Genomic DNA, 25,469 nt, shown 5'->3' with positions numbered 1-25,469 from the left:
ATTGTTAGTCATTGACGCATAAGGTTCTCCAAAAGAGGTTGAAAAAATTGTATTTTTAATAGAAATCAACAGTTGTTTATTTATGTACTTAGAGAAAGGAATTGACAATGGAACACAATATATCAGCCAAATGACTGCCACAGCTATTATGGCTTCTACATCTTCTTTTTATGAAAATTTCAATAACGAGTGCATTTGCTGCTGCAACTTCACGAAATCCATCTTTGAGGTGTAGAGAATTAAAGGCGTTAAATTAAAAGATTACCTTTTTGATCACAGAAATAACACGTTCTGGAAAACTTTCTTGCAAAATTGCTTCCTTGGCTTTGCAAAATTTTCACAGCATTTTCGCTGTGATTGCTTCAAAATTGAAAGATTTGGAAAGAGCGGGCTATCCAAAGTGTACGATAAATAATCTTCTTCTTCTTCTCCGTTACATCTTCTCGCATAGCCTTTCTGCATAAGACTGGCAATCTGTTGATTGATGTTAGAAATAACCATAGGACCAGAACGTACCTTTTTCTCCAAACAGCAAAAGCACTAAAGAGCCATATTATAACTATTTGGCATACCAAAGTCTTCATACCGCCACAAAAGTCCAAACTCAAAGGATCCATCGACTCGCTTCGTTGAAGCTGCGTTAATTTATTTTGCTCAAGTCATCTTTTGACTCTATTGAAACTTGAACTTGAGAAACACAACTGTCTTTCAAAACAAAAAGCCGCTTTACCAATTTGTGTATATTCTCCACGCACTCGCAAATCTGGAAGTGACCATAAGATTGGTAATCACTCTCGCTACCAACACTGATACACCAACCCAATCTAGTTTCCAGAGCAATTGTTTCATTTCACTTGCCTTCGCGAACTTTCAATGCCACAGCTGCCTTTTTGGTATTCAGTACGATTAAAATGCCACATTCGGTCTTGTTGTATGGCAACAACGGCAACGGTCTTGTTGTATGGCAACAACGGCAGCCGGCTGAAGTGATGGAACTTCTTTATAAAATCTTGCGACAAGGCAAGTGACTTGACAGTTTTCACACCATTTAACCGCACGCTTGGATACTTCTCCTTTTCAACACCGTTTGCCGAAATCGCCATTGACACAACTTCAGATTCTTCTTCTTCTGAGGCACAAAGGCTTAGGAGTAGAACTGGCAAAATTCAGAATAGCGTTGCCATTTCCTTGTCGTTCTGATAAGAGTAGCATGCACCCACATCTTTCCACATCCAGAAAGCAACAGCGTATAAAGTTTTGGCCTACAGCCTCCAATGCCAAATTCTATCATATTGTCGCATCTTAATCGTTTGGAATGCTAAAACGAATGCGGTGCCTTCTCTGATACAAGCTTCTGACGATCTTAAACAAAGAGAATGTTGAATGCATCGCAATCTATTAATCGATGGTTTTGTCCACCAATGTCACTTTGGTCTAGATCCATCTGCAGTGAAGAGTTTGTAATTGCTCCACTTCGGAAATTTTTGCCAAAAAAAACACTGATTGGTTGATCCCTGATATTTATAAATATATGTATGTCATAAAATGATAGTGACTTTATTAAACAAATAAAAGTTTATTATGGGACTTCGTTCCTTAATTTTTAAAAATCAGTCCTATATTAAAGAGATTCAAACTTAAACACTTCGCAAATAAAAATAGGATTGACTACCACATTCAATGATATTTAGGGCTTATTGGTCATTCACTTTTTAAATTATCAATTTTCACATCGTCTAAGATTTAAAAAAAAATATTTTTTAGTTTTGAAAATACGTCTTCATGAGTTGCAATGATTTTGATTTCGTATTATCCGCGTAAGGGAATATTTGATAATGTTTCATAACCATTTCAATGTCATTAATTGTAAGGATAAAGAAATGACTACCTGTGAAAACACCTGAAGTGCCTAGAATAGGATTGGAATGAGCGGATCTAAATCGGACATAATATTCACGATTTTAAAGGTAAGAAGGGTTCCATTTCGGAAAAGAGTTTCAAAAGCCTAGGGAGGAGAATTTGAAGACTATAAGATTATGAAAAATACTGTCGAACACTTTGTTGAAGTCATTGGAGACCATATCAACTTCATTTGCGTTTTCTAAGGCTTTTAGACAGAATGAAGCGAACTCTACAAGGTTTATGGTGGTAGATCTATTTTTTATGAAGCCGTGCTGTACTGGGGTTAGGTTAGGTTAACGTGGCTGTTGATTAAAATCCACACACTTAGGCCCAGAGAAAGGCCCATTGTGATACCACATGAATCTAGAGAATTACTTCTTACTAGTCGAACCATTTTGAGCTTTTTATAAAGCGAAGAAGATATTTGATATCCTTTTTAGCTAGTTCACTGGCATTATGAAAAGAGTAGTCCGCCAGATGAAGTTTGAGTCTGAGTGAAAGAGCAGGCCAAGTGCAGAGGAGATGAGAGATGTTTTCCTCTTCTTTTTCGTCCATACAGCTCCTACAGAAGTCATTTGAGGCTCGTATTGCGTGTCTGCCTATAAGACAGTGTCCCGTAAGGACACCTATTAGGGAGCTTATATGAAGTCTGCTTTGAGATAACAAGTCTTTAGAGCGCTTTAGGCCAGTGAAGGCCATATGAGTTTTGTGGCTAAGCATGTTGGTAATTTGAGCCACCTAGAATTTGCTATCGCAAAAGCTGTTTCTTTTTACATGTAGCTATCGGTATACCTATCTTCTCCCTTTCAGGTGAAATAGGTATGACGGTTCCATTTTAAGCGAATTCATCGCTAAAATTTCCGCTTGAAAGACGCTACAATGATTAGGGAGGTGGAATGAGATGCTTAGATTAAGCTTTTCTGAGTACACACCACTACCAACTCCCTCATTTGTCTTGGATCTATCTGTATACGAATGAATACTTTTGTTATCCAGGAGTTATTTGTCTTCCCATTCATCTCTGGATGGAATGGATACCTGGAAGTTTTTTCCAAATAGGGGTTTAGAAATAGTGTAGTCTATGTACTTTAGTATAGAACCAAAGAGGTTCAATATGATGGAGTGCCCCACATTGTTGTTGGTGCATTGAGATGAGACGTCGAGTCTTATCGCTGTACTCGCTGCCACTTGTTTACTGAAGATGTCGAGGGGTGTCAGATGGAGGAGAGTGTCTAACGCTGCTGAGGGTGTGGTTCTCAATGTCCCGCTTATGCAGAGACATGCAGTGCGTTGGACTCTGCTGAGTTTATCGTAGTATGTGACTTTCTCCAGTGCAGTCCACCATACTGCAACCCCGTACATAAGTATTGGTCGGATGACCGATGTGTATAGTTATCAGGTTATGCGAGGTTGAAAACCCCATTTGCTTCCTATAGGTTTCTTGCAAAGGAAAAGAGCTGCTGTAGCTTTTTTTAACTCTTTCCTGTATATTAGATTTCCAACTTAATTTTTTGTCCAATATCAGACCAAGGTATTTGGCTTCATTGGTAAAAATTAGTGGTATACCTTTTATTGAAGGAGGTACAATTTCAGGGATCTTGTATTTCCGTGTGAAAAGGACGAGGTCTGTTTTTTGAGGATTAATACTAAGTCCGCAGTGATCAGCCCATCCAGTGAGCATATTGAGTGCATTTTGGAGGCGGTCTCTCAGTGTATTAGGATACTGTTTAGGATACTGGGGTAGTAAGATACCTGCAACGGAAGCTAAGGAGCTTATATAAAAAGCTTTAAAACATTTTTGGGATAAGAGAAAGCTTAGCAATTTGTCGATAGTTAATCACCTCCTCCCTTTAGATCGATTCTTATGAATTGGAATTATAAAAGATGATTTTATTTAAAAAAAAAGGTTCGAACTGGTGTAAATGAAACTTGTGAGAATGAATTTTTTAAATATAATGCAACCTTATTAGCTATTGTTACATTATCATTGGAAGTTTCATTACTGAAGGACAATGAGGATGGATCCGTATCTGACTTTATTTTGTGATTAACGAAATGAGAGAAGGATTTGAGATCGTTGACAAGATTAGTTTGAGTTTTATATGCGTATGTAAATATTCTTGGTAGAGATAATTAAATAGATAGTTTAAATTAAGGAAAACTACAAGGTGCTTAAGGACTATTCACGTGAGAGCGACCATCGGCCGGCGAGTAAAAAAAAATAAATGGGATTTAAAACACAAACATACAACTAAATCCTTCACTAAAACTAGACAAAATCGTAGAAACCTTAATAAAATTCATGTTAAAATATTAAAATTTATGTTTTAATTGCGAAAATAAGTGAAATTTGAAAAAATGAATTGGTCGTCACGAATTGCAATCTGATTTTTACAAACTGTCAAACTTTATATGCCTTCCACATACTATCGACACTGCAACGAATTAATTATTCGCTCGCAACTTACCTTAAAATCTTTCTTGTTTTTCTTTACTTGATTGGTCATGGCTGAAACAAACATGGATAAAAAGGTAACTTATATACAATAACAATTTATATAAATGCTTAAGAATTATGTACACTGAAATAGTGTAAATAATTCTAGGCATTTGATGAAAGAATAATTTTAAAAGTGGAAGCAAATCCATCTTTGCACAACAAGGCCGATTTTTCCTATTCAGATAGGTTTTTTTTTTTTTATAATTAGCAAACACTAAAAGGGTTTTTTATACCTTTAATATGCCAAAGACACAGTGTGAGCATTAGGAAAAGAGGGAAGGGTTGGATAGGAGGTGTCGGTGTACATTGGTTTTAAATTTCTGAACATTGCAATGACAGGGAAAGATAGAGCGTGGCAAGGCGTTCCACATTCGCGTAGTACGGCTAAAAAAAGAATCTCTGTACTTCATAATACGTCCGAAGTTGGGCTCAAGGGCAAACTGATGGGCATTCCTAGAAGAGCGGGTATTACGGTTAAATTGTTTAAGGGGAGGAATACAACTGGCTATTTCACTAGAGCATAGTCCGTTAAAATAACGGTAAAAAAGGGTGAGGCAAGAAACCTTGCGTCGATGTTCGAGTGATGTAAGCAAGTTGATGATGTTTATGTCACCAATCATTTTAAAAGCTCTTTTTTGAATACTGTCCAAGAGGCTTAAATAAGTTACTGGAGCACCAGCCCAGAGATGAGAGTTATATTCAAGTTTCGGACGTATATAGGTTTTGTAGATTGTAGCCAGATCAGACGGAGAAAAAAATTTCTTGCAACGTCTCAAAAAACCTAGACATCTTGCGGCATTTTTGGCAACATCGCGTATGTGATCGCTCCACAAAAGGTGGTTGCTGATGCACATTCCGTGGATGTCAAGATTTTCTGTTTCGTTAATGCAAGTGCCACTCATAGATAGTGGCAAAGACGGTTTATCTCGCTTTAAAGAAGCAAGACAGCATTGCGTTTTCGAAGCATTAAATTCCACACGATTTTTTATTCCCCATTGTACAATGCTGTGTAGGTCGGAATTTAATGAGCTAATCATATTTTGCCGTTGCAGTTCCACATCCGAAGAGGAGGGTTTTGAGTCTGGAAGCGAATATGAAAAGAGTGCTATCGTCAGCGAAACAATGTATTGGATTAGAAGTAGCAGACAGGAGATCATTTATAAAAATGAGGAAGAGGGTCGGAGACAAAACGGAGCCCTGGGGCACACCAGCGTTTATTTTATGAGTTTTAGACTTGAATCCGTCCAAAACAACTTGTATTGAACGGTTCGAAAGAAAATTTCTAATCCAACGAAGAAGAGATTCGTCGATACCGAAAGCACGCATTTTCGATAAGAGAGCAAGATGACAAACTTTATCAAATATCTTTGAAATATCAAGTGCAATAATCTTACTTTCTCCAAAACGATGTAAAGATCTGTTCCACTGTTCGGTGAGATGAACCATGAGATCACCAGTGGACCTATTGCTACGAAAGCCGTATTGCCGGTCATTAAGAAGCTTCCATTCCTCAAGATATTTCTTAAGCTGATAATTAATCAGCGTTTCCATGACCTTAGAAAGAAGGGACGTTAGTGCTATCGGTCGGTAATTTGTGGGAGAAGAAGATTCGCCTTTTTTTGGAATTGGCTGAACAAATGCAGTTTTCCAACTACTCGGAACGAGCCCAGAAGAATAGGATAGATGGAAAAGCTTACGCAGTGGTTTTGCTAGCGTGGAAGAACACCTCTTCAGAATAATAGCGGGGATACCATCTGGGCCAGCGGATTTATGAATGTTGAGATCTTTAAGAACTCTCGCCACAGTTCGATTACGAAAAAAGATTGGTCCCATAGAATCATTTACGCGTTCAAGAACTGGAGGAGTCATGACACTATCTGGTAAGGTGGAATTTTCGGCGAACTGCCTTGCTGCAAATAAGTTAGCTTTATCAATAGAGCTAACTAAAGGAGTGTCATTGACAACAAGCGTAGGAACCGAGGAAGAGGAAGAATTCCTCATGTTTTTTACAAATGACCAAAAATTCTTACTTCCTTTGGGACATTGCATTGCATTGTGTACTTATCAGGATCAGAAGTGAGAAACAAGTCAAGGGTATTTTCTGCTCGGCCGTTAACGTCTCAGCACACATTCCTTCGGGCGTCGTCTGGCCCGAATGGCGAAGCCACGAAGAATTGTGAACATTGAAATCGCCCGTAATAACGATTTCAGTGTGAGGATACTGGGAGACAATTCTTTGTATGGAGTCAGACAGAGCATCAAATTCCTGAGAAGTTGAAACTCTGTCCAGGTTTGGGCTCCGATAAAGAAAACAATAGTGAATGATGTGCTTATTCACGGAAAGTTTTAACCACATGAAATTAAAAAGGGAGTTGGTACAATGACCGTATTGTGGTAAAAGTTGATATGCAACATCATTCCTAATATATATGGCGAGACCATGGTGTGAGAAGAATAATGGCACTAAGCAATACCCATGAATAAAAAATTCAGCAGGATCGGAATCTTCACCTACTTGGGTTTCACTCAATGCCAAAACAGCTGGTCTGTTAGAATTGATGTGGATGTTACAGACAGAAAATTCGATCTTAGCCCACGAACATTACTATAATCTACTCTAAAATAACCAGTCATTGCAATATAAAAAAATCTTAAAATCAAAAGATTATTTAAATATCTTTACAATACAACCTCACTACTAGTGTTATGCCTTTAGTAGTGACGTTGAATTGGTCCGGACCCTGACAATCAAAACAGTAATCCACAATCCATTTGTTGTTGAAGGTACAAAAAAGAAGAACCGAACAGGTAATATACCAATATTTTGTTTAATTTATTCATTTAGTATTAAAGTTTGTTTTTTGATTCTGTTAAACTCTGCAATTAACGTTGGCAAAATCTCCGGGATACTTTTGAAAAGTATTTTAAAAGAGAAAAAAACATTCCTAGGTGATCACAGGCACTCCAAAAAAAAAATTAATTTCCTTACTTTGAGATGATGAACTTCCTCATCCCGAACGTAGAAGTCCGAAGGTAATAATTAATATTTTCATGTTTATTAAATTAATTGTCTTACTTATGTTTGTATTGGATTTTAAGTAAAACAACCAGCAACATGGCACGTGACAACGAATACTTTGGTTGATCTCTTCGAAGTAGATGGAACTGAGGATCCAACATCGTCTAGTAAGCGGCCGAACAATTCCGTCCATTCAAGACAACCACATCAGCCTACCAAGAAAAAAAAATCACACACCGACTAATTTTTGGAAGCATTAAGCAAACTTAATGAGCCTGACTCACAACCGTTGGAGAAGTTTCTCATGTCTCTAGCTCAATGTGCAAGTTCCTGAAGCCGAAATAACCAATGCGGACGTTGTAATTATCAAGTAAAATAGATTGAGGATGAACGATGATGTCTTTTTGGTGGAGAATGTAGATTGTAATGATTAGTTCTGAATTAAATCGACAAAAAGCTTGCACCAGTAGCAAGAAATCTACAGATAATGTACAATTAGCAAAAAAGTTTGAGGAATATTTATTATATCTTACTGTAGCGTTATAACAAACTTTTCTTTGGCACAAATTACATCTTTTCTTAAGCTTGAAGGCTGCGAAAGTAAGATTTTCTTAATTAATCTAAATATGATGCTAAATTTTTTCATTGACATCCTAAAATATTCGCGATGAATACGCAGCGATCGAAGTCTACGATTATCCCAAGGCGGGCCTGATTCGTCAGTAGGAAAGGACATGCAGTGAAATTGAATAGTGTAGTTAATTGCAAAAGAGGTTAGTGTAACAAATATATTTTCAAATTTTAAACAAAAACTTAGGAGGAGTTCTGTGATACACACACAGTAGAATTGTATATACAAAAATAACTAAATTAGGTAGCGCAACAATTCGTTGAGAACTAGGGCCTAGGGCCTAGTGACTAACAACTCTCCAACCATTCCTGTGTGCGAATAATGTTGTCAGGAATGGAGGGGACGTAGAATTTCAGCCGAACCCGACAGCCTAATTTGAAAAAAAAAAAACACTTTTCATGACAAGAACTACTTTTGGAGGATTTGTCATTTCCTCGCAGAAAGCAGCACACGTAAAAAAAAACTTTAGATAGCACAGGCAGGGTTTTGAACCCAAGACTAGTGGCAAGACAGTCCAACAACTAACCTCCATGCCCCGTTACTAGGACTTATATATACATATATAAAAGATAATATACAGGTAATAATTGGTGAAATTTAAATACATATGTATGTAGTAAATATTAAATATACCCTTATGTGTTTTTTGCACTCAAATTCTATTTTCAGGCAATCCGAATGATCTGAATGAAAAAGTTATAAACTGTTAGAAGGTTTCCTCTGAAAGTAGTTCAGATAAATATATTAAATATTTGTTTAACAAATATACCAAACGATACTCGTATTTATCTCGTTTCTGGTCCATTTTATAAATCCAAACTTTACCACAAACATATTTGTTAAAACTATAAAACTATTATTTAAGCAAAAATTATGTAATCAGTGGTACATATATTGTAATAAATGTTGCTGTTTGATGTTCGATGCATCAATGATTGAAGATGAGTAGAGGGGTATTGGTCTGGCACATTGACACCTGTGGAACAGATGACATGATGAGATCCCATCACAATACACTACACACTACCAGTCATCCGGCTCTAATAAAGTATCTAGCTCTTTTTCTCTTGAAGTGAAGCACATGGCATGGCTTTCTCTTAATTGTAATTTTGTGAATGAAATTAATCCAAATATCGTAAAATTCACTAGTCAGTCAAGGAGAAAAAGTGGAAAGAGCATATTACATTCATTTCCCTACTTATTTCTAACTTTAACAAAAAATAATAAAAATAAACTAACATTGAAATTTACTCTTCTTATTAAGCCATGGCAAGTGGGGGTTCGTTCTCTTGCTTTAATTCTCTTTTAAGTGAAGTGAGCAAGAGGCTACGATCAGCTTCCCCAATGAATGAACATTTAATCTCAGCTTGGACGGGCTTCATGATTGAATGCGCTTTGTGTTCTTTCTGCTCTGCGACGTGACACCGGTTGTTTTGGGGAAAAGGAAAATGTTTCTGCTTCTGCTGTCGCTTAAGTTGATTAAGTCCGTGCGTCGTGGACGTGGACGTGGTCGTCGTCTTCGTTATCGTTATTGCCGTCGGTCGCGTCAAAGTCTTAGTCTTAGTATCTTTGACGAATAAAAGAGAGATATGAAAGAAGACAGCGATCGTCGTTTTCATCGTTGGCCTGGTGGCGTCCGGTGCGCTTGTAAGGTTAAGAAGAGATGGAACGAAAACGAAAGAGTACCTATCAGAGTGAATTTTTGTTGGTATTGTGTGTTGTTTCTTAAATTATTCTTTCACGATCGTCGGCTGTGCACTTTGAGTCTGATTAACGTGAACGTGGAATGCTCATGAATGCATACATATACGAAGCAATATACATTTCTACAATATTTAATTGTATTGGTGGTGGTTTGGTTTAAATCAAACTTTATGGCACTCAGCTCTCAAAAAACCGAAGAAAAAAACTCTCAGCACAGAATTTACCTACGATTTTCATCTTCAACGTGTGTGGATGGTTTGTTTATGCGCCCCCTCTACTATAGCCCTCGATCATCGTGCAAGTAGTGAATGATCCGATCGTGTGCGCCGGCATATATAAAAGTAGCAAGGACATATGAACTGAACATTAGTCGAAATCTATTATTAACGCTGCGCAGTTTCGACGCTAGAGCTTAAATAATTTAACACTACTTTTTGTGTTTTTGTTTATTTGTTTGTCTGATGAATATCTCCAAAAAATAGTAGTGCTAACTGATTGTAATTTTTTACGGATTTTTTGACTAAACATAATAATATAAAATTCATTTTTGAAAATAAAAATAGAACTCTGTATTTTATAAATACGTTTGAAGTTTACAACATAAATAAGAAAACTTTTTCAAAATGTTATCAGAATCGGTTTTTATAAAATTGCTACTTGGCCAATTGAAAAGCAATGATTTGCAACACACACTGTTAGTTTTTTTGAGCATAATATCAGTGATAAAAATAATTCAGTGGCTTATGAATTTGTACAAGGAATTAAAATCCTTGCCTCCAGGACCATGGGGCTTGCCTGTTATTGGGTATTTAGCCTTTATGGGAAATGAAAAACATACCAGATTTATGGAATTGGCTAAACGATATGGGACGCTTTTTTCAACGCGTCTCGGTTCTCAATTAACTGTTGTGATGAGTGATTATAAATTGATAAGGGAGTGTTTCCGCCGGGAAGAATTTACTGGTCGCCCGGATACACCTTTTATGCAAACATTGAATGGATTCGGTAAGTTTGATTTATTTGTTTTGTTTTATTTTGCTGTGTGGTTGATTTTTATTTTTGTATATATAATATTTAATATAATATTTATGCCAATTCGTAGATTTTTTTAATAAAATAGTTTTCAATAAATAAGTTAATCCAAAATAAAAAAACACGGAGCAGTTTTACTAATTATTGCAATTAAACACTTCTTGTTACAAAATTCGTAGCACGAGTTTATTTTTTATGAACACCACTAACATAGTTATTTACATGAAGAAAATAGGGCAGTAGAGTAGTTTTATTTATACATTTTCATAATTCGATTTGATTTGTTATTTCTGTTTTTTTATTACTATTTAAAAAAAAATCCGAAAAATAATTACTTGTAAAGAGAATATAATTTTGTTTTATTTATTTTAATGAAATGTGATGTTCTAAAATTTTTCTTTAATGAACGTCTTTGTTAATTGTGTTCGTGTATGGTATTTTTGTATATTTAAAGGAATTGTCAATAGTACCGGAAAATTGTGGAAGGATCAACGTCGATTCTTGCATGAAAAACTTCGCCATTTAGGTATGACTTATATGGGAAGTGGCAAACATATGATGGAAACGAGAATAATGGTTAGTAAATAACATTGATAAATTAAAATAATAACATTTAAGAACGAGTACTTAATTAAGACCAATTAAAAAACATTGTTATAGGTATATGTTTAAATTTATTTAAAAAATATAATATATGAATATACTCGTAAATTAAAAAATAGCAAACATTTTTTTACCATACCTGCTCTAAATATTATTTAGAATTAAAACGGTTTTCCATGTAAAAAATTTTAAAAAAAGTTGTATTTTTTTTAATATAATTTTATTTTTTCTTGGAATTAATTTGAATTGTATATATATAATATTCCTTAAAACAAACACTTTTTTTATACTTAAAAAAAGAAGTTTAAAAAATTATTTTAAAGAAACATAGGTATATAGCTATATATGCATAAACATATACATTTAAGTTCCAAGAAATACATATAAATAATAAAACTTAGTCGTAAAAAAAGGTCAAAATAGTGAATCATTTTGTTTTCGATTTTTGTGAAAGTGGATCACTTCTCGTTAGTTAATCATTAGTCTGATAGTCTAAAATGTGTGATTTTTTGGAAAACATTCTAAAACATGCAATTATTAACCTATGCAAACTAAAAATATTAAAAATATAAGTCATAAACGATTTCCTATCTGTTTTAAAGCTTAAAGAAACCATGAACTGTGAAACTGAACCTATTTCTATTTCTCACTTATTGTACTTAAAGCTTTCTGCTAATAATATCATTTTCGTTTTCTTTATTTTAGACGGAAGTACATGAGTATATTCACAATTTGCACTCCTCCGAAGGCCAACCCATGGACATGGCCCCAGCCATATCGGTAGCAGTAAGCAATGTCATATGTGGCATAATGATGTCTGTTCGATTTTCCATCGATGATCCTAAATTTCGACGTTTTAATTTTCTTATCGAGGAAGGAATGCGTTTGTTTGGTGAAATCCATACGGTCGATTATATTCCAACAGTTCAGTACTTCCCCGGTGTCTTGAATGCAAAGAACAAAATTGCCAAGAATCGTGAAGAAATGCAAAGATTTTACCGTGACGTCATCGATGACCATAAGGGAACTTATGACGCTGGAAACATTCGCGACTTGATAGATGTGTATATTGCGGAGATCGAAAATGCCAAACTAGAGGGTCGTGATGGTGAATTATTCGATGGAAAAGATCATGGTGAGTTTTTGTTTAAAAAAAAAAAATAAAATAAAATAAAATAATGACCCATATTTTTGTGGGAATGTATTCGCTAATCAATCATTAGGATACTAATTGAAACAAAATTTTGTCTCACTTTTCTTTCATATTGACGACTATACACAAATAAATAGAAGAACAAATCGTCCAAGTCATTATTGACTTATTCTCAGCCGGTATGGAAACGATCAAGACCACTTTGCTATGGATCAATGTATTTATGCTGCGCAACCCTGAAGAAATGCGTCGAGTTCAAGAAGAGTTGGATCAGGTTGTTGGCCGCCATCGATTGCCATCTATTGAGGATTTGCAATATTTGCCCGTGACTGAGTCAACAATATTGGAATCAATGCGCCGCTCAAGCATTGTACCATTGGCTACAACACATTCGCCTACAAGGTAAGACATACATTTTGTGTAGTTTTTTTTTGTTTTCTATTATATTGCATAGGGTGATTCAGATGAATCAGTACTTTGTTTTAACCATCTAAAGAAAAACGAGTCGTGTCGTAATAAATGTTTATTTATTTTTGATCATAATATGTTTCTACCTTTTTTAAGAAATAAGGCTCCAAATACAAAGAAAGAAGTTTAGCAGAACATGTGTTTTCGACATTAAAAATGTGTCAAAAGTTGTATTATTATAAATCACTAATTTTAGTTCTGGATTTTTGAAATTAAAATTTAATTTTAAAGCTTTTTCTTTTAAAATATATAAATCATTTTGTTATTTATTATGAACCATCCTGTCGATATAAGTAGGTATTATGTTTTGTTGTGTTTCGTGTGCGCATATAGAAATCTTTAAATCTCAAGTAAATGAGACCGCATGCATGTAATTCACGTGTGGTTATTGTAGTTGTGGTTGCGGCTGCGGCTGCCGCTGTCGCTGCGCCTGCATTTGCACGCGGGCTTTTTCTTATTGCCAATTAAAATTAGTCGCACCGGCTGTGTAAAGGTGTCGAGAGTAGACAAAATGAATGTTACTTATGTATCTTGATACACGGGGGCACATTTTTAACGATAAACAATTGCATCCGGGCCCCAAACCATCAGCTAGATCTTTGTCTAGTCTCTGTAATGACGTAACGGCTTATGTATTACATTGTGTTCAGAATAACCAAATGGTCTGTCCAAAATTTTGTAACTTCATAGCGAAGTTTATCTTAACATTTGTAGATGAAGTTAAGTTGGTATTCTAACCTCATTTGGAAATTAGTCACCTACGTATTTTTATTATTTATTATTAAAATCATATTTGCTTTCTTCTGGCTAAAAACTCAAAGCTTGTGTTTTTTTGGTATAGCCTGTATGATTTGACGTTAGAAGTACACCCCTGTTTACTTGATGCCTTTCGAAATGCACTTCAAGAGTTTAATGAACTGCCTTGCCATAGAAGTAGTATTTTCGTTTTCTTTTTATTTATTTTTTTCATTTTTACACGTTTTGGATAGAATGTGTATTTTTCTTTGAAGTAACTTTGTGAATGTGTTAAAACCAGGCCAATTCTAAGATCGTCGTCGAGCGACGATGTTTTTATTTTGCTAGAAGATGAAAAAAAGTCAAAGCAAAAATTACGCAAACAAGCCAGAAAAATGGCTTGAACAGGAGAGTAATGCAATGCTTGCTTTATAAATGATTGTTTAATAAAGGTAACTTTTGTCAGCATATCGGTGGGAGCGATGCGGCAGTGGTAGTTGAGCATATTTATCTATATGTATATATGTTAAATCTCGCGCCAAATTTAGTAATGGAGAACTTACAAACAGAGAAAGGAAGGTAGGAGGAAAGAAATTAGACATAATTTATAGCAGTTCTCTTACAGAAATTGCTTGACAGTATCTTACTGGACCCGAGTCTGCACTATTAAAATGACGCTAATTGATATCTAGGGCTTAGAATTAGGTTTTGGTAATAATAATAAGTCTTACAGATACAGATTGCAACACTTTCTTTTAAATTTTATTTAATTCCGACAATATCTAGAATTCACGATACGATAACAGTTTATAATTATTTTATTATTACATATTTCTAAATATTTAATTTTTTTATTGTTACAGGGACGTGGAAGTAAATGGTTACAAAATACCAGCAGGCTCACATGTAATACCGCTTATCAATTCAGTGCACATGGACCCTAATCTATGGGACAAACCTGAAGAATTCAACCCGCGTCGATTCATTGACAGTGCCGGAAAAGTCCACAAGCCTGAATTTTTTATTCCATTTGGCGTTGGTCGTCGTATGTGTCTTGGGGATGTACTTGCTCGCATGGAGCTTTTCCTCTTCTTTTCATCGTTTATGCATTGCTTCCATATAAGTCTGCCTGAAGGAAAACCATTACCCAGTCTTAAAGGAAATGTTGGCGTTACGATTACACCCGAAGCTTTTAGAGTTTGTCTGACCCGCCGACCTCTTACCCTCGCCAATCCTGAGCCATTACATCAAAGAAATGTTGGTTTTCATTGAATCCTTACATTAGCGCATAACAGCGCAATAAAGCGCTGCTGAGTGCAGAAAATTTCCAAAGGAAATATATTTCAAGTGAAAAGTGGCTCCGATTTTTCAGAGCACGGTCTTGTTCCTAAAACTTGCATAAAACAAATTTACATACAAACACATTCAAATCAATATACTGATTCATTTCAAAATACAAATAAATACAAATGTATTCAAAAAGCACGATTGCTGAGAAGAAAACGACGTGTAGATGGCTCTAAGCGAATCTTGAGTTCGGTGGATGCTGTAATCATATCCCAGAGCTGCTCGCTTCTAAGATCAAAACACACACACTGGTCGATATCCAAACAAAAAATAAAAAACGAGATGGAAGCATTACAAAACAAAGGCTCCTTTATACATACTTACCAATTTTCTCCACCTCCGCGCTGTGTTCAGTTTATTTTTAAACAAACAAAAACAAAATTCTGTGGTTCTAGTTTTTAGAAAATTTATTATGTAATCACTCATTATACAAAAAAAAAAAGAAAACAAAATCAAATTTATATCACGAAATAAAAAAGCCATTTATATAAATTACTCATTAAATTAACAATATTCAATTAATATTTTTTTAGAAAAACTGATTTTTGTATACAAAAATTAAGTACATAATATTTAAACATGTATACGTACAAACAAAAACACGTACCTTCAATATTGCTTATAGAACAGATGATTTCTATAAATAAATTCAACAAAACACAATTCTGAGTGCCAATTAATTATAAAAAAAAATCATTATTTTCTAAACTAATTATGTAACTAGTTTCTTTTTGTGTTCATTAATTTAAAATGTTATAAGATATTATAATTATAATTATAATCATTCATAAGAATATCTTTATAAACTTAGGTTAGTTACAATGTTTATATTTTTTTTTAATAATTGTTGTTATAATGATTCTTTGTTATTATGAAAAGGAATACGAAATAAAGTAAAATAATGATAAAATTAATGAATATTAATAAAAGAATTAATCGAATTCAACTGGTTTCATTTTTCAATTGGTTTAAATACTAAATTATGAGATGAAGGTGTAAGAGTTATTCCACATTCACCTTCCATGTTAATGTCGGCATTTGTAGGAATGGAAATTTCAAAGTTTATCAATGTCAAACCGACAAAGAGGAAGAGCAACATTTTGGCCATTTCTTCACCGGGACACATTCGTTTACCTTTTTTTTGAAAGACAAACTTATTAATTTATACATATGTATACACAACACACCTAATTTTGAACAGTAATTAAAGCCTTACCTGATTGGAATGGTATAAAATAGGCGGGACAGAAGTATTTACCTTCCGTAGTGATAAAACGATATGGATTATATTCTTCAGGATTTTGCCATAAATCTGAGTTCATATGTGTTGCCCATAATAAAGGAATTATCATTGAGTTTTTTGGGATTTTGTAATTATTTATTATCATATCCTGTAAACAAAAATTAAAAGGCTATTGTAGCAAAAAAATATTTTTCATAAATGTATGACTTTTTTGTCACTATTTACATTATCTACTAAAATAGTAAGAGAAAATTATACAAATTTGTAAGATAATTTGAAAAGCTTCAACTGAACAGCGCATCTCTTTAAGTTTATTTAAAATAAAAAATTGTTTTTATTAAGCATTAGTTTGCTTTCTACAAGCACATTCGTTGTTATTGTTCATTAAGTTTTACTTATTACCTTTACCGTTCCATGTGGTATTCCCAATGGAACAACTGCCCGAATTCTCTCAATTTCAGAGACACAAGCTCTCATCAGGTCTATGCTATCAATGTCATCTAAACAAATGCCATCCTTATCAAATGCAGAAAGTTCCTAAAAGGAAAAAAAAACACAAAAAATTTAGAACCTTAGATATTAAATCATATTCATTTACTTTTCTTAGCTTATCTTGGTACTTTGGATACTTGGCCAAGTACAAAAGAAGCCAGCGTAACGTTGTCAATGTGGTATCCACGCCAGCACCAAATAAATCTGCAAGTAAATGTCGTAACTGGTCATCACTGTACAAATCTGCACTAGGATCATTAGCTGCAAGCCGTTTATTTTTCTCTTGCAAGAAGCATCTAAGAATGTTCACATGTTCAGTGCCAGATTTGGCATCCACATCTAGACTCTTGGCACAATCTTTAATAATGCGATCATAAATGCGGTGAGTTTTTCTTTTTCCCTCCAGCAAAAAACGTATTGTTTTTTTATTCGCAGGTAAAAATCTGAAGCGAAACCAATACAAAGGCTTTAAGGTATCTTTTTAAGTTGTGTAAGTCTATAGTTTGGTATTTATTGCATCATATCCGGCGTCAAGGCGCACCATCCCGAATCACGTTACACCTACATACCTGAGGAAAGGAAGAAAATTAACCACACCAGACACTCCTATGTGCTTGACTCCTTCTTCAGCCAGTTCCTGCAGGTATTTCCAGATGGCATCATGCCTGGTGTATGTGATGCCAAATACCAAATCGTTCACAACGTTGCCCATGGAATGAAGCAGCGCGTGCATTGGATTGATTTCTAAGGAATTTGAACACTTTTCATGCAAAGTCTGTAAAAATAAAATAATAATAAAAAGTACGAAAATGGAACAGAAAGTAGATATGTAATTAAAATTAGATAAAGAAAAATATCTTAGAGAGTACATGAGTCATAAAGACGGCGCAATGCGCATATCCTTTTCATTTTCACCTTGATAAAATCGTCCACGCCAATTCGAATTCTTTTTTCAAGTACACCCCGAGAACTTCCGAATTTAACCATTCCTATACGTTTCAGCCAGTCGATAATTTGACGCCTCTGATCTTTCCAAAGTGGTCCTTCTGCACAGATAATTCCTGTAAGTATTCAAAATGAGTATTTTGTAAAATAAGGTTTGTTGTTGAGCTCTTTTGTTAACTGGTTCTATTCTCACCATATCCACCCATAATGCCATGCGTGATAAAAAGAGGGGCTCTGGCTGTGAATTCTTCACGACGGAAAAAGTCTCGAATCACAGATGCCTCGGAGAGTACTACAGTATTGATGTTCCCTAATGAGAGGCAGTAAATGGGACCATACTTTTTTGATAGTTTTTCAAGAGTCTTGTAAGGGACGCGAGCATCTAAGAATGGCAAATACCCAAGTATTGGTACTCCCCAAGGCCCTGGCGGATAGTTTTTAGTTTGGTGCAGCTTCCAAAATAGTATTGCTGTAAGTATCAGCAAAATCTATAAGAGACATCTTTTCATGTACAATTCGTGTTACTTTATGTGGTGCAAATATTTAATGAAAATGTGTTCATACCCTTTTAACATTTTAAAATAGCTTTATAAGCAACAGTACAATAAAAAATAATAAAAGAATTAAATTCAAATCATTAAAAAAAAATTAAAAGCGAAGGCAGAATTTATCCGCATGATAGTTTTATATCAAATATTTATCACGTACATACTCTAAAGTTTGATTTAAAACAGGTTTCCACTCTTACCATTTTCATAATTTTGATTTGGATATATGTATGTATGTACATACATATTATGAAAATGGACACAGCTTGTTTATGGATAAATAGACAGACAGAAAGAAAGACAAAGAGTCAAACAGAAAAAGAGAGACTTAAAGAAAAAGGGACAAAAAGACAAACAGAGAGGCAGAGGGACATACAGAGAGACAAACCGAATTGAATTCATTGCAGTTTTAATGTAATATTAATTCAATGAAATAAATATAAAATCAATAAACTTTTAATTTATGAACAAGAATCAGTCATATAATTGTTACATATTTAAATTTTATTTCATAAATGTATGATGTTTGAAATTTGCAATCGAAATATATTATTTAAACGACAAGAAATAGATAAAATAAAGGAGAAAAATAAAACTACATATGTACATAGGTACATACGAGTATATCGTCACCTTGAAATCCCTGCAAGCAACATTTCACCTTGTTTGTACGTTTTATCAATAGCTTACTATTTACATTTGTAATAAGATACATATACATACGTGCAAACATACATTTTTTTCTAACGTATCATAAAAGTGATATTTGAGGTGATTTTTAAATCAGTACAAAATATAACAATAACAATGTTCATAGTATCTGCCAAAGCAAATGACAGACAATCATATGCTATAAATATTTCTACTAAATAAAAGCAAGTCGGCTGTCTCGAATTAAGTATTCTTGTTTTATCATCACTTTAAATACGATAAAGTTTCATGTTTAGATATTTTTTAGAAAATATTTTCTCATTTATTATTTTGTTATGGTTTTGATATCATTTAAAAATTTACTTACCACTGCTACAAACATCTCTGTTGTTCTTCTTGTTATAATTCTTTATACGAAAAGGCACTCTATATTATACTTTGACAAAAATAAATAAACGAATAAAAAGGGAAGAATAAAAACCCGGACAAAATCTTTCGCGGAACTGTCTGGAACACAGTCTGCTGGACACTAAAACAGAGAACACCAACTGAGAGTCTTAAATATCGAAAACAAAACTCAAAACGCTTAATCACAACAATGCGGACGCAACTTAAGAAAAGATGTCTTCCTGGCGTTCTTCGTTCTTATCGAAGCCTTTTTTTGTCTGAACGGTTGCCGTCGCCTTCCCTTTCCTGAGTACTGAACGGAGCAGTCATATCGTGTACATAGATTGAATAATTCATTGAAATAATTTAATTTCAAATGTTGAGAACTCTACATTTCATGTACAAATAAGCCTGGATTTTAGATTAGTGAGTTTTTTTATGCACATATCTACAAACATATATCAGAAAACCAAATCAAAAATAATTATGTATGCAATATTTACTTGAACAAAATTGTAACAGTCGTATTTAAATTGAAAAAAAAAATCATATAAACATAAATATCCTTTTGTTACACACTAGATTTTATTTGAATTGAAGGAATTGAAATAACTTCAACTATTTGGAAATTCATTTCACCTAGTAAACTTAGGTGAGATGAAACTCGTTACTTGTTTATTGAAATAAAAAAAAAACCCAACATTTAAATTTCAGGGTGAATCGTCTACAATTGACAATTTTCAAATGCCCCAGGATTAAAATGTAAAATTAACGATCGTATATCATCTTCAGATCAATCAGTTGTTGCAAAGTTGGACTATTATTCTATGAATTCTATGTAGATCTGCCGGGTTTTATTTCTTAATAAAAAATATTACATTATCGGTGTATCAATTATTATAAATATAAACCACTTGTGAAAGAATGTTTGTACATTCAAATATTTTGTAAATTAGATTTACGAATTAATTGACACCTTCTGCAGAATATGATAAATTCAGCTCCCCAATATTCACATGCCTACCTACAGCTATTCACCACCACACAGAAATTAAGTTCAATGGCTTTTAAAAAGTTTGAAAGAAAAAATTGCTTACATTTACCGGAGACTGTCCGAGTCTGAGCCTGAGACTGACGCTGAAAAAGACTGTGTAAAAGAACCTTGCGCCTGACTTGAGTCAATGAACTGCAGGAGTCGAATGTTGATGTCGCATATAGCATTGTCGACAAGCGACTCAAAGGCAAAGGAAATAAATGCTTTCGTTTATGATAAAAAATTCAAAATCACGGAACCACAGTTGAATAGTTGTCCAATCAGAAAGTCTATCTGGAGCACTACACTTCAAAGTCCCCGTTGAATGCAGAAAATGTGAATTTGCCCTGGAGAATATATCTATCTATATCTCTATATATATATATAGAGGTACAACAATCGTGTAGCAAGATCAAATTTTATTTTTTCTCAAAGTTCAGCTTAAGAAACTATCAAGGAAAATATATTTTCATGTTGCCTCCCCACCTCTTTAGCCCCCACCATATTATAGCCTTTATATCGCAAGTGCATTCAAATAAATGAAAACGAAACTGAGAACCGCGTGCACTGACTTCATCCGATCACTGGCTGCCACAGCAACTTTTCGACTCAATCTTTTCCAAAGAGGCAGTATACTACTTTGCATATAGCTGCTGTGATAACTAAAGAGACGAGCCAGTGGCAGCTATGCCCACCATAGTCGAGTTCAGAAATCCAATGGCTCCATTCTGTAGAGTTCTTGGAACTTTTAGACTGATGCAAATTGTCTAGCATCAATGAAGACGACGATTGTCCATGGTAAGGTGTTTTAAAACACTACATGGATTTGAGGTCGATCGGCGACGCGCAGCGGCTGCCACCGCCCGTCAGTATGGATGATGTGATGCCATCGGCACTAGTGCACATAAGTTACTTCCATTATTTCTTAAAGGTAAGGTGATTTGATCATTGTGGAAAATTGAAGTTCGCAGATGGTTTAAAGATAACTCTTTGCATGTTGTCAGTTACAAACTTGTATGCGGGTATATGAGCTTTAGTTTCAACTCAACAGCTGCTTTTTTAAATTAAAATAAATGAATCAGTTCTCAAATTAACTTATAAGCCCTGATGTTCTGGATATTCCTCTTAGCGGGTATACAACTTTATATAATTTAATTGATATATTGATTCCCCTGACTTACACAACTAGGAGTGTTTTTTTTGTCGTTTTTTAATTTATTTGATTTTCTTATATGGGAATAGTAAAGTATCAAAGCTGATTAATTGGTCAAATTCTTCTTACCTAGCCTAAAAATGATCTTCGAAGACATTGTTGTTGTTTTTTTATATTAAAACTTAACCATAGCCAGATTTGTATTATCTCAATTGATTTGATTTTGCAACAGGCTTTAAATTGTACTAAATTTATGATTTCTGTAATAATTCCTGCAAGCGAATTTACTCAAAACAATTTGTAACGTCTGCAAATGGTCTCAATTCATAGACACACGCAAAAAGATAGCAACACGAAGCCTTTGCAAAAGGGTTCAGTTCATTCTATGAATTATCCTGTAAAAAACCGGGCTTTCAGAAGTAATATCCGTAGTACATTATTTTTCGAAATTTCGGCAATACAAATCTAAAATATGTATGAAAATTGAAATTTAACTTTGTTAATGGAAACTAAAATCTCAGAAAAGGGCACTATGTATACAAATACCATTTGTATTATGTTTATATGATTATTAAACAAAAACAGCTTGTTTTCCTATCTTGGAATTATTTAAAATTTGTGGGTCAAATTGGTTGCGAGATAACTTTGATGGACTTAAAGACATTCTATCAAACAAAAACGAGGTTGTATAATAAATAAATGAGTTCATGAACGTTGGCCCTAATTTAAACAAATAACAAATATAATTTAACCATAGATGAGATTGTTTATTTTTAGATTCAAAATCGATTGAACAGGTGAACGAGCCCCAAAAGGCCAATCATAAATTACCTTCGAATGAATAATGTGTACATATTTATTTTATATTTATCTTATGGTGACTTTTACAGAATCTCAACAGTTTTAGTTAAATATAATGTAAATTATATTAAGTTCTTAGCATCAGAACACCATCTTAATAGCAGTAAGAAAGGCATTTATCGAATGCGGAATTTAAGATGATGACCTTTGAATAATTTATTTTTAAATTTACCTACTAAGGGATATTGAAACTTTTAACAAGTTAATATATAATAATATGTTTTTTTTGTTTACTATTATCATCTTTGATATTGCAAAAAGTCGTATTTTCTTCTTTTTTATTATTTTGTTATCTTTTAATTATTTTTTGTTATATTGTAAAGCTTTGTAATTTAAGTATTTTTAATTTCCATAAATTTAAAAGTGTACTTTTACTGTGAATTGTAATATAATAATAAATAAATCCAAATCTAAATCTATTTCACTTTACTTAGAACTGAAATGTTTAGCTCATTTACTTGAAAACTGTCATAATTCCAAAAGTCCGAATTCGTGCAAAACGTTTTTCAAGTTTTCAATGGAATATCACCTAGTCTAGAAAAGGAATCAACCCTTTACTTTCAAAATAAAGGAACATTATAAACAACTTCATCAATTGATGCTTACAACGGTATTTGAGCTATGTAAATATCGGCCCTATCAGCAAACAAATTGGTATTCTTAAAATTAAATTAACAGCATATCCTCTTTAGATACTAGAACATCCATCATTTTTACAGAATTTTCTGCATTAGCTGCATTAGTAATTTAAAACCGCGTTTTTCGAGTTATGACAATATTCAGGTAAATGAGCGAATTGTATTTTATGTTGTTATACGTGCGTCCTATTTATCACACAATGATAGAAGATATTTAGTGTGTCACACACATAAGTATTGCAATGTGAATACTTAAGAAATCAAAGAAAATTAAGTATTGACCGAATATGTATTTAACCTTAAGAGCGTGTTTTTAAATAAATTTAGTATTTTTTGTTAAAATGTGTAATTATTATATTTTAAAATTGGTGAGAGTTATTCTTGTCATGAAAATTGCTTTCTCAAATTAGCCGTTCGGATTCGGTTAAAACTGTAGGTCCTCTCCATCCCTAACAACAGTGACAGTGCTAGAGGGTTGTAAAGCACTAGGCCCTTTCAATCTTTTAATATTTAAGAATAATAATTGCTTTTTATATCAGCCAGGTTAAAATTTGGCTTAATTTCTTTAGGTTTATCTAACCATACAAACATTTATCATGAACAAAAAAAAAACACAATAAATCAAATCCATATTCCACTTAATATAATTCCGAATGCAATGCAACCAACATCTCACAAAAATATACAAACCACAGCGAAGAGACGACAACAATGCAGAGAATGTATGCAGAATTTCAGCCCATCGACCACCATCCGTCGAGTCATTGACATTGTTTTGAAATGCTTTTTCTTGGTCCATACCACCACAGTTTAAACCGAGTTTGTAATTTTTGTACCTCAGTTGAAGTCGTTGAGTAAACATATACGTTCAGATAATCCTAAAACTATTCTGTGAAAATGTTTTGGTGACTATAGATATATTTTTATACAACTCTGATCAACTAGAAAAACTCAGTTAACTCTATAACCGAACAAAAATTCTTATGGCCCAGAAGGTTATTCAACTCTGTGTCCTGATCCTCGATGAATGATCAGATTCTTATTTTATTGTTCGTTATTTTTTCTCTTTTTTCACCATTAAAAATAACATAAATTTGCCAAGGTGAGCATATGTATGTATATATGTAGATTGTAGGCTTTACTAGGTGGCTGCAGGTACAAGTTTTGTTAAGACCTAAGGGCTTACAGGGCACTGACACTGACTTTTGAGTAAAAAAACTGAATCATGTAGATAAGATACCTATGTACATAACGTTTTATTGCTTTTACGTTTAAGGATTTGAGTCTTTTTCAATGGACTTGATCGGTATAAATATTTTATGTTGAGATCATCAAGTTAACATTCACACTGAAACAAACTCAGTTCACTTTGTAACTTTTTACACAATTTATTGTTTGTTTATATAGGTATACTATTTGTTAAAAATCCAATTCTGTAGGTATTAGTCCAGTAACTTTTCCATTTGTAAATCCTGTAGTTCTAATTTGTTGGTGTGTTGTTAATGATTTCGATAATCAAAACTTCCAACAGCGTGGTCAAAATTCAGAAAACCCGCTTAAATTTCGCGCCTTTTTCTTTTGTTGTGTTCCACGATTTTAAGACAAATGCTAGTTGTTCAAAAACTAGCTAAAATACGCTTTTTTACAAAAAATCAATGAACTGATACTAAAATAACGAAAAGAGGCTGGGATGGGATACATTTGATAACTTCCCACTGGTGTCCCTACATAAATGGTATTTAGTTTAAAGCTAGATTATCTTTTAAGGAACTTCAAAATGTATGCAATCAAAATTTAAGGTTCAGTTGTTTTCGGTCAAGATAATCAAGAAATTCAACAGAATTAAGGACTAGGTTAGGTTAGGTTAGAGTGGCTGCCCAAGATGGAAACGGACACATTTAGGCCAGTTTAATGGCCCGTTGTGATACAAGATGAATCTTGAGGCTTCTTAAGCTTAATGGAAAGAGTTTGAGTCCCTTGCGAAAAGTGAGAGGTTGATTATGCTGATATGATTTAGATCGTTAGATCGTTAAAGACAAGTTCTCCTAGGTAATTCTTGCGTTTTTGAGCCAGAGCAGGGCAGGTACAGAGAAGACGAAGAATTGTTTCCTCTTCTTCCTCGTCCATACAGCTTCTGCAAAAGTTATTTGAGAATACGTCTAGTCGCGTGGCGTGCTTTCCTATTAGACAGTTGCAGTGTCCGGTTATGACACCTATTATCGAGCTTATATGCGATCTGCTTAGAGAGAGCAAGCACCTTGAACGTTTTAAATCAAGTGTTGGCCAAATGTTTTTTGTGGCTTGACACGTGGTGATGTTGTTCCACTTGGTGCCTGCCCTCCTCGCAGCGTCTTGCATTAGCAACAGTATACAAGTAGCGATTGGTATGCCAGTACTTGCCAAACGTGGTAGGATGGGCTGTAC

The 25,469-nt window shown here is 34.0% G+C and overlaps 2 protein-coding genes across 3 annotated transcripts; one reads left to right on the top strand and one right to left on the bottom strand.

Moving 5' to 3' along the window:
* The first annotated feature begins 9,434 nt into the window (after positions 1–9,434).
* On the top strand, positions 9,435–15,625 carry LOC129944131 (cytochrome P450 18a1). The gene is made up of 5 exons (XM_056053328.1): positions 9,435–10,761; positions 11,243–11,364; positions 12,097–12,526; positions 12,682–12,946; positions 14,611–15,625. The coding sequence occupies exons 1-5, from the start codon at positions 10,380–10,382 to the stop codon at positions 15,017–15,019; spliced, it is 1,608 nt and encodes a 535-aa protein (XP_055909303.1). The 5' UTR covers positions 9,435–10,379; the 3' UTR covers positions 15,020–15,625.
* A 417-nt stretch (positions 15,626–16,042) lies between these two features.
* On the bottom strand, positions 16,043–19,928 carry LOC129944132 (cytochrome P450 306a1). 2 transcript variants are annotated; one of them, XM_056053329.1, is made up of 8 exons: positions 19,341–19,829; positions 17,968–18,262; positions 17,745–17,890; positions 17,399–17,604; positions 16,936–17,272; positions 16,740–16,874; positions 16,311–16,485; positions 16,043–16,228 (listed from the first exon to the last, which is right to left on the bottom strand). In XM_056053329.1, exons 1-8 carry the CDS (start codon positions 19,353–19,355, stop codon positions 16,047–16,049), a joined length of 1,491 nt encoding a protein of 496 aa, XP_055909304.1. In that variant the 5' UTR covers positions 19,356–19,829; the 3' UTR covers positions 16,043–16,046. The 2 variants fall into 2 exon arrangements, with proteins under 2 accessions (XP_055909304.1, XP_055909305.1); XM_056053330.1 differs by having other exon boundaries at positions 16,118–16,247; positions 19,341–19,928.
* Between the last annotated feature and the right edge of the window lie 5,541 nt (positions 19,929–25,469).

This window comes from Eupeodes corollae, chromosome 2 (assembly GCF_945859685.1).
Source record: "Eupeodes corollae chromosome 2, idEupCoro1.1, whole genome shotgun sequence".
NCBI classification, from domain to species: Eukaryota; Metazoa; Arthropoda; class Insecta; order Diptera; family Syrphidae; genus Eupeodes; species Eupeodes corollae.
The sequence above is the reverse complement of the archived record's forward strand: the minus strand, read 5'-3'. Positions and strand labels throughout refer to the sequence as shown.